The sequence below is a fragment of the Acanthisitta chloris genome, unplaced genomic scaffold, assembly GCF_000695815.1.
Source record: "Acanthisitta chloris isolate BGI_N310 unplaced genomic scaffold, ASM69581v1 scaffold2664, whole genome shotgun sequence".
NCBI classification, from domain to species: domain Eukaryota; kingdom Metazoa; phylum Chordata; class Aves; order Passeriformes; family Acanthisittidae; genus Acanthisitta; species Acanthisitta chloris.
This window is the reverse complement of record NW_008668541.1, coordinates 43,005-53,185: the sequence shown is the minus strand read 5'-3', so window position 1 is coordinate 53,185 and position 10,181 is coordinate 43,005. Positions and strand designations below refer to the sequence as shown.

Genomic DNA, 10,181 nt, shown 5'->3' with positions numbered 1-10,181 from the left:
GCTGAGTGTCAGGCAAAACTTAGCTCAGTGTTTGTGATGAACGACTGCCTGTTTCAGATAGGAGATGGAGCCATCATCTGGTCACTAAGGTGTATTTTTATCTTGAAACAGTCCTGATACTCAGCAAGGAAATCATTCAGAAACTTTTGAAAGAAATGGTACTCTCTCAATCAAGTAGCAGAGGGTATCATCAAGGGGTCAATTTCTTCTTGATCAGAACCTGTGATAAATTTTCTGTATGTCAGGTGTAGAAAAACTTAACATTTTCACCCTTGGCTTCCAGTTTCTATTGTTTTTTTAAAAAATCTTTTAATTGAAATTTCAGTATCTTTCTCCTGTTAGGAGAATTTTGTTAAGGAGATCAGTTGGAGGTCTGTTTCAGAGTGTAATCAATGTCTAAGCTTATCAACTTAGAAAATATAACTTCCCAAAACACTTCTTAAGAAACACAGCAGTCAAAATCCAGTGATTTTCATATATCAAAGATATATAAGAACCACTTCCTAATCATAAAGTGAATTATAAATAAGGCAATTGTATGGAGGAAAAGAACAAAGGTTAGCAAGAAAATGTTCAGCAAGTCTTATGTCAATATTCTGTGACAGTGTTGTCAGAGGGGGAAAAAAAGCAAAGAGAATTTCACTGTCAAGGAGACATCTTCCTTTTGGAATGCTGTTCATTGTTCACATTTTTAACGAGGATATCAGACTGTAATTCACAATTCTTTAATTAATCAAGTGTTTATTTTAAAACATCATTTGAAAAATAAGCACAGGTACATTAATAAGGAACTGAGTACTAGACCAAAACATGGACCTACAGGTCACTCCAGTAAAGAAAGCAAAGTGCTTCCTCTACTTACTCTTGAACTAGCACATCTTCTGCCAGATAGAAACCAGAACAGAAGAAAAATGGAGCTCCCTTTTCTATTTCTTTTCAAAAAGTTATGAAGTTCTTCTCAAATCAAAATCAGCAGCCTTCACTATTATCTTGAGGTCTTTGAACAAAATTTCATCGACTAACTACAGAAGTACTTTCAACTTACCACCTTTCTTTATCTGTTGATGCACAGAGGACATTAGCACATATATTTGTGATCACGGATTCCACAAAAGTGAATTCATGATGAACCTTACTTTTGTGTTTCATTGCACAATCCTTGCAGTGCCCTGTGTCCTCTTCAGTTATGATATCTGGACTGTGACCTGACCAGCCTCACTTGAAGAACTGCCTGACTTGATTATAGAAGTGAAGGCTGCTTTTTGTGGTGTGGAAAATTTCCACATAGCAAGAATTAAAGGCCAACCAGAATATTCATTTAAACCCAGAGTCAGTTTAATTTTAAGCCTTCATTAGTAGTAACAAGTTATTTACCACATCAGAAAGCTAAGCCTTTTTCTAGTTTCAAAATAAGGTACTCACAGTTTAAGGATAAAGCTCTAACTGGAAACTGCTTCTCAGTCTGGCTGTTGTGTAATTGTCTCTACCCATGCAAGGGAACTCTGATGCATTCTAGCAAACATGCTTTGTTTTAAACCCCTTTCTTATGTAATTTAATGATACATCAGTAGTGTCACTGAGTACTTGTATTGCAGCAGTGGGGCCATTTTCCCTTCCTGGGTACAGGATAAATAATCTGGACAAATGTTTAGAAATAACTTCAAGGCTTCTTAGCAAAAATCATCTTTCTTTTAGGGAATTCAGGTACCAATTTTATAATCTAGAACTGACTAACCAAGAATCCTGAAGCCTCTTGAAAATGGGTGCACAATATTCTAGTATTTGGAATACTATTGTTTTGGCATTTAAAATATTCAAGTTTAAAAAACCGAGCAGGATCCTTATCTGCTGTAAAAATAGCAAGGCATTGGATCCCAAATAGTTGAACAGCTCTTCTGCAGAAGGAAAATAAGAAGATGTATTGTTAATCAAGTTGGAGGAATATAGAAGATGTTTAGTTGTACAAAGAAATCAGGAAAGAAAGAGGTGTTCTGGAAGAATCAAAAATCAGAAAAGTAAGTTTAGTTCTCAGTAGTCAGGACTGATAAGAAGGCTGGTTAAAAATAAAAGTGATAATATCTTTCAAAATATTACAAATGTGTTGATTCTGGGAGCAAAGATCTGGGTTGGTCCTCTGGGCCATCTGCTTGCAGGAAGGAATCTACTGATTTATTGCTGAGCCGGAGTGGAGTGAGCCGCCTGAAGTTGTTTGGAGAATATGGGATCTGCACTCGGGCCCTTTGTGATGGTACCACAGTATCTTCACTAGATGACCATGGTGAGAACTTCATGTAGATGCTTTGATCATCATCAGCTGAAAATACTGGGTTATCAATTCCTAAAACAATATTCACATGTGACAAACAAAATTAATCAAAATAAATCCTTGGTAATAGAGCAAAATGGTTCATAAAAGGAGAATGGCTATTGGTGGAAAAAAATAGGCTGATACATGCTAGTATATGTGTGACTAAGCGAATGCACAGACCATTATACACACATACACTTTTGTTATTGCTAGACATATACTGGATTTATATTAGAGAGAAAAATTGGATGTTATATCCAATATGCAGTTATGTATGGGATGCCTGGAGACAAAAAATAAAACCAATAAAAGAAGAAATCAGTCAAGAAATTTTAAGCAAAATAAAGCACAACACAAAATAACTGCAGAAAATTCAAACCAAACCCATAAAAAGAAATAAAAGATGGATAAAAATGCAAAAAAAATAAACTTCACCACTCTATAAAGGAATGACATGCATGTGAGGTAGCTAAAGCAGACCATTAAACAGTCAAAGCTCTATAAAGGAATGACATGCATGTGAGCTAGCTAAAGCAGGCCACAAAACAGTCAAAAATAAGGTACAGGAACCTGTTAATATAGTTATCAAGTTTGTCATGGTTTTACAGAAACATTTTAGGCCTGCATCTCACCATCCACTTATTTCTGGCTGTCTTTATATGTACTCAACCACAGAATTTGCCATGGAACAGCAAAAGGGCTGTATCAGCAATGTGTGCCAGAAGAGTCCAGACACGTGTTTTTCTTCACTGTGTGTACCATGATACATATGAAGCATACAGTGGCATGCTGAACAAATCAAAACAGATAGGCTAAAAGAAACACTGAATTTCAAAACTTCATAAATCGTAAGATACAATTTCTGTCATATGTAGTGATAAGTTTCCAATATGAAACACTGAATTTCAAAACTTCATAAATCAAAAGATACAACTTCTGTCAAATGTAGTGATAAGTTTCCAATCTGGTATTTTGGAGCCTTTCAGGCCTGAAATCAAGTGCAATGAGTGCTCCAGGAATGCTGCAAATCAGCCTTTTTTTGATGACTTCTATGAGCCTGTAAAGATCTGAGGGAACTGTGAATTCAAGAGGAGAAATCCTGCCTGAAATAAGAAGAATGAATTTTATCACAATGAAGTGCTTCCAATGCAAGAAGAAAACAGATCCAAAGGACAAGTATTGACTGGTCTTGTGAGGCAGGAAGACTGTAAAATAACATTTTCTGTTGCTAGAAATAATTAGTGGTTTTAAAACTGCTTTAGGTAGTCAACTTCACAACTTCTATCAGTAGCAAATTTGATGCTCTCCATACTTCCAGCTACCCAAAAGTTGTTGACACTACTATTAAGCAAACATATTTTCAAATAGAACACATAAAATCAAAACAACAACAATAGAAAAAATGGCTAAATCAGCCTCATTTCTAGTACTTCTTTTAACATTAGAGAAAAATAAAAATCTTTGTAGGAAATAAATATTTTTACCAGCAGGAGTATCTGTGAAATTTTGTTTCGTCACATTAGCCAGGAAATCAACCCCTTGGCCTAGATGCAAAGTTTCATAATCATTATTTTCTTCTGATTCAGAAAACTCCAAATCTGGGAAAAAAACAACAAAAGGAAGTCCAATTTGATTAGAGATTTGTATCAACTCTGATAGAAAATGCTATTTCATGCTGTATTTATACTGGCATCATTATCAAAGATACATCTTTAACAAGGGTCTAGATAAGGGCAAAATTTAATCAACAGTTGTAGCACTGAAACATGAATGTATATAGAGTTTGTGGCTTAGATACCTATTACATCAAGAAACCCAATGTGGGTTACCAGATTGCATTGACACCTGGTGCTGTAATAGAGAATTCACAATCTGGTTAAGCTTTTGCCTAACAAAACTGCCTGCTCACTGGAACAGAAACATGCCAGCATATGACATGGCACCATGGCTCCTGCTGTGTTTTGTGTCATAAATGCTCATGAGTTGACAAATGCTGCTCTGTAACAATGACCAGTGACTGCATTTTCATCATTTGAAAGAGGTCAGCATTAGTATCCTAACTAATTTCAAGTCTAATGAGGTCATTGCTGCTTTTAGTGTAGTAGAATAAGTTTTGCAATAGCTGCTAAACCACTTAAGAGTCTCTTCCAATTAAGCTTTTTTGTTTTAAGTAGATGATGATATCTATACACAGAGTTCTTTAACAAGACAACATTGAATGACCTACTAATGAGTATTTGAAAAGCTCTTCCCATGCAAAAAAGTTCCAGAATTTTGCATTTATGGAGCCAGCCTGTACTGCGTCCTTCAGAAAATGAGTCAAAGAAGATACATGAAGAAAAATATTTTTGCTTGGAGCTATTAAAAAAAGATGAAAAATATTTTTGCTTGGAGCTATTAAATGATGAATCATTTAATATATAAAAAAGATTAATCCCTCTCTATTTTACTTCAGTTGTCTTTGAGATAAAGGGGTTGCAGGCATAAACATAGGGAAGAACACAAAGAAAAGTTAATTCAGTGGCTTTTAACCACATTTCAGTTTTTAAGTGGCATATATTATTTTATAATTATATAACAAACATATTAGCATCCATCACATCTTGCTGTGCCTGACATCAATGCCAAAAGATGGCTAAAACATGAAAGAATTTGGAGCTTTACATGCAGAACCAACTTTTGCTAGGGGTAGTCCCTAAGCTGGTCAGCTTCAGATTACATTTTCAAGATTTGTTCATGAAGGGTGAAGCAATGCTGAAACTGGCCTCTGACAAGGTGTTCCTTTCAAAGCTACAGTCTCATTCTGTTCTAATTCAAGATTTGTTCATGAAGGGTGAAGCAGTGCTGAAACTGGCCTCTGACTAGGTGTTCCTTTCAAAGCTACACTCTCCTTCAGTTCTAACGTTCTGCAGTTCTAACACCTTATCTTTGATTCAGACCCTTCTAAAATAATGGACATCTAACTCAAGAACAGAATGTCATCTCAGCTGCTGAATTTTATATGGATGATGTCCTGGGCAGACATATCCTGCAGTGATGAAAAAGAAAAATGTTAGCAGCTATGCGCACCTTATTCAAAGGAAGATGAAAGTTCATCTATGTTGTAACCACTGCATTGTTTTGGTTTTCAAAATTTAAATGTGATATTTTAAAGGCAAATTAAAAACTTGTCATCCAGCTTCCTAGAAAAACAACTTCTAAATCATAGAGACACTGCATTTAAGCATGGACCAGATCACCACTCTAAGTTCTGAATTAGAAGTCCCTTTATAATATCAGTGTCACTGTTGGATATCACGAATTTTTTCAGTGATGCTTTGCTGGTAATGTAGCTCGTAAAATGCAGTTAATGAAAATAGTATGAGTCTTTTTACCTTTCTCTTTCAAAGTAAAATCTTGTACAGGATTTTCTGAAGGAATATTTCCATTTGGTATGACACTGCTGTTTCTCTGAAAAGAAAGCAAACACAGTTACCAAAAATGCTAATGTCATCAGATAGCAACGGCAGTGGCACCCTTTGCAAAGACAAGTCCAGCGGCACAACCCTGAAATATGTTATAATCTTTGCTTGAGACTCAATATGGATGCCATTAGATTCCCACCTCCATTCATAGTGTGTATGGGGAAAAAGAAGAAACTTTATGTCTTTGTATGCTGTGTGTTCCTTCTTAAGTTTCATATAAATTTGATCAACTGCTGTATGCTGTAGTCCTACCCTGCTACCTTTACCTTACAACATCTCCCCACAATGTTGTAGCATGGCTCAGTGTCTGTGTTTCTCAAGTGATCAGAAATCTCTCACCTAGAGAAAGAATCCCAAAGCATAGAGAAAAGCAGCATGTGAGAAGATGCCCTTTGAGTTACCTCATAGTTTAATCTCTTCTTGCTTAGGTCATGAAGTTCATGAAGTTCTACAGGACAGAGGTAAATGCAGGACATAGGACTCTTCAGAGTCCTCCCTGCCCTCCCCACCCCTTAGTTAGTATAATAGGTGGCTACATCTGGGTTTTTGTGAAAGTATTTTACCCTTTTTTGGCCCCGGTCTCGCTTGTGGATTTTATTGAGCTTCTTGGGATGGTTTATTCCTAGTTTGGTACTCTTGAAAGATTCTAATCGTTTCCTCATTGTCCTATGGAAAATCTCTTTGTCTTGTTTGTCATCTTCAGTGTACATGATCTCATGGCGACTGTACAGGTGTTTTTGCTGTGGCCAGGAAGGGAAGACAATATTCATTTATTTAGAAATACAGCTGGAAGCCCTGAATCAATGCATTTAATCAGTGTCACAGAATGTAAACAACTCCATAAGAAAGAATGAACCAAAGACTAGTCTGAAGGCATTAATGAAACTCCTTTTTTTCTTCCTCTTTCTTTTCCAAGAAACAGGTGTAAGTTCAGGAATTTTAAGTATGTAAGAGTGGACTGTCATTGAAAGTAAGCCTCTCCCTGTAAGGGTCTGAATCACCACCTGACACACTCCGCTTAATCCTGATCAGAACCTAAATTGGATTCAGTTCTGCATTCCACTGGCCCCAGTGATTTCAAAAGCACTAGTTAACTACTAGTTTAACTACTGTTTAAAACGGCATGTTCTTAACTGAGAAAGAACACAGACGAAGACCCTGTCTTTCTCAAGGGTGCAGATTTTGCAGTGGGTTCTCTGCTTTAGAGATTTGCTGCCAAGTTTTGGTTCCTAATGTCTCCCAGTTTTAGACTGGACACCAGTCCTTTTGTTCTCACCTCCTGCCTGGGTTTATACAGGTACTGCTGTAGGGTATGATGAGCAAGTGTATCTTCTGTGTCTCGGATACTTTTCCTCCTCTGCTCTAAAGCTTGCATGTCAAGGCAAACCGGTCCAGCTTTTTCTCTCCTGAAGAACAGAAACAGCAGTTTTTAAAATCAGTAATTGCTGAAGAGGAAATAAAAACAGGAAAATGAGGAACAAGAGGGAGAAAAGAAAAACAAGCAAGGATAAGAACTGGCTAGATGAAAATGAGCAAGCAAATGCCTAATGGGAAATGTGGAAAGATTATTGATTTCTGTCTTTCAGGTGGATGTAGGATTAATTTTAGTTTATATGACACAGGGTCTGTTCTAATGTGGATATCTGCTTCATCTTACCAGCCTTTGCTGAAAAAAAGTTGTTTGTGTATAAAATGCAACAGTATAACTCTGTGTATACCCATTTTGTGTGGGAGACAATAATAACTGAAGTTCAAAAAAGTAGTGATTGAAGCCTCTGAAATTTGCATTTTTCAATGCTTTTAACACTGTTTCAATTTCCTCACATACACCTCCCCATCAGTCCACATTACTTACAGTAAATAAGAGACAGAGCTTTCCACAGTACTTGGAAGTGGGGTGCTGAAATCCACATTTATGTTGTCTGTACTTGGAGAACGTATAAATGCCAACGAACCTCTACGTTCTCCCTGGTCACAGAAAGAAACAAGACATATTACAGCTGTAAACACCTAGGACAAAATGTATATCATAAAATGCAGATAATCTGTGAGGCTGTCGTATGCGAATGGCCTAAGAAGCATGAGAAAAGTTGTATTTAGGTAACAAATACAAACCATTTTTTGATTTTATGCTTTCTTTACAATGAGTGACATTATACCAACGAACAAAGCCAGGAGAAAGATTATTGCACTCTTATAAATTGATTTTGAGGAGGTGAGTGATTTCTTAGGCTTCAACATATCTGCAATTTTAGTTTGTACCATGTCACAAGACAAGTGCATAGGGATATAGATACAGGTTTTTATGACTCAACACTTCACGGCACTAACAGTAGCGTTTTCAAAGATATGACACTAAGTTTTCTGTTCTCTACTAGACTGGAAGCGACAAATTTTAAGTGGTGATAGAAGTCTACAAGGCTATTTGAAAGAGGTTATGGCATGACACGATGAGATACTGATGAGCTGAGATTTGCTTTCAGTTCTAAAACTCGTGTCACAGAAGTGAACTGCTGGAAAAGCTCAGATTACATCTTCACAGTTCGCACTACAGTTTACATAATCTCATTTAGGTGCAAGGTAGATGTTGAGTGACATTGTGGTTACATAGGCTGAACCCATCTATGGTTTTAAATCACACCAGAGAGTAAACACATAGCAGGTCTCTATATTTTAAACTGTAAAGAATACACCAAGCAAAACAATATCCCTTGAAGAACATGAAAAGGGATTTTATCCATGTTTCTCCAGCTTTAACTGTATTGTGTTCCCTTTACATTTTCATATCCTTAGAGCAATGTTTTCTTTTTCTGTGGTAGCCCACACATATGTTACAGTATGTGTTGGATCAGACCAATGGCATAAGAAGTACACTCTGGCTTCTGCAGGCAGAAGACTTGAGATAAATAGAAGTAAATTTTGGGACAGCATCATCCCATCCATATTCTTGAGTGACTCTGACATTCTTTTCAAATCAAGTTTAATGTTTCATACATCTTTCATACCATATAGTCAGTGGAGGAATTTTAGACAGAACAAGTTATGAACTGCAAGTATTTTACATTACTTCTACTCACTTGCTCTGGATTATTTTCATTTTGCTTGTCTTAGTTTCTCCCCTCTCAACTGTAAGGAATATATTTAGGCTAAAACTGAACTCTCTCAAGATCTTGCTTATTATACAGATGCAGCATACCAGCAGAACTCAAGAAAGAAAAAATTTATAAAATAATTTTTAAACTCCTTAGTTTCTTGCAAGTGGGAAGAGAGTGAGTAGCTGGGAGAGGCATATCTTTACTTGTCCTGGAAGAAATGGCTTCATTTTCAATGTCAGCAGTTCACAGATATTTAGTTCAAAGACATATTTAAGAAGTCAAGAGAAAGTTGTTGAGGCAGGGTTATCACTGGAGCAAATATTAAATATGAGAAAGGTGAAATGACTTTAGGATTCACAACTCATAACTAATTTTCACGTGAAGAAACAATGCTGCGAAAGAACTTGGAGAACTTTTAATTTCTTTGTCTACAATTATAAGATCTGTAGACATTCGCCAATAGAATTTAGCTGGAAGATACAATATACACAAATAGCATTTGGACTGGGGTGGCAAAGTCAGTTTCCTTGTGTTTCTTCTCCAAAAAAAATTAATAATCTAATTTAATCTGACTTTACTACATCGGATCAAAGATATTATTGGGTAAAAATTCTGATGCTAAATCTGCATGGCTTAGTAATGTATGAAGTCCTCTGCATGTGTTAAAAAAGAAGTACTGTAATTAATCTACTGAATAGGTTCAGCAATGAATCTGAACATGAATTTCATACCCATCAACATCAAAGTCATTATCTAACTTTCTTCCTCTGAGGTGTGACCCAGAAAACATCATGAAAAGGAAAATTAGTTCTTGAGCTTAAATGGTAATTTACAAAATCTCAAAAGGAAGTATTTGGTTGCCTTGCAAACCACTCGCACTAAGATAATTTCTGAATTTCATCTTGTTTTCTAAATTCAGTCTTTGACATGTCATGTTTCACTGGAAGAAGTCTGTCGGGCTGTAGCTCATTTTTAAAACAAAAAGGGACCTTAGTAGCAGTAGTACTATCGGTTGTAGTAATAATGTTTATTTAAATTAAAGAAATTAAGTGGTATATCACCTAGCTGTGAAAATGAGCTCAATTGGAGATTACAGACAGAGATAGATTGTAATTTCAAAGATCACTTTTTAAAATGTTCCATTTAAACTATACTCTACACTCCATGAATACTGTACATTCATGGTGATTCGAACTAAGGTGACTAGTTTCACATTGGAGAAGATTAGGAATTCTTACACAACCTGTTAACATTGCTTTGGTCTGGGAATGGTACTCCTGCAGAAGGTCAGAAACTTTCTTCCATTCTGCAGCT

General features: G+C 36.2%; 1 protein-coding gene across 1 annotated transcript in view; it reads right to left on the bottom strand.

Moving 5' to 3' along the window:
* Positions 1 to 2,090: 2,090 nt before the first annotated feature.
* Positions 2,091 to 10,181, bottom strand: part of SLC9A3 (solute carrier family 9, subfamily A (NHE3, cation proton antiporter 3), member 3) — a 50,975-nt gene continuing 42,884 nt past the window's right edge. Inside the window, exons 11-16 of the mRNA XM_009072917.1 lie at positions 7,628 to 7,740; positions 7,049 to 7,178; positions 6,336 to 6,512; positions 5,683 to 5,758; positions 3,793 to 3,906; positions 2,091 to 2,338 (exon numbers count right to left, since the gene is read on the bottom strand). Of these exons, the coding sequence (XP_009071165.1) occupies positions 2,091 to 2,338; positions 3,793 to 3,906; positions 5,683 to 5,758; positions 6,336 to 6,512; positions 7,049 to 7,178; positions 7,628 to 7,740 (858 nt within the window). The remainder of the gene's footprint in view (positions 2,339 to 3,792; positions 3,907 to 5,682; positions 5,759 to 6,335; positions 6,513 to 7,048; positions 7,179 to 7,627; positions 7,741 to 10,181) is intronic.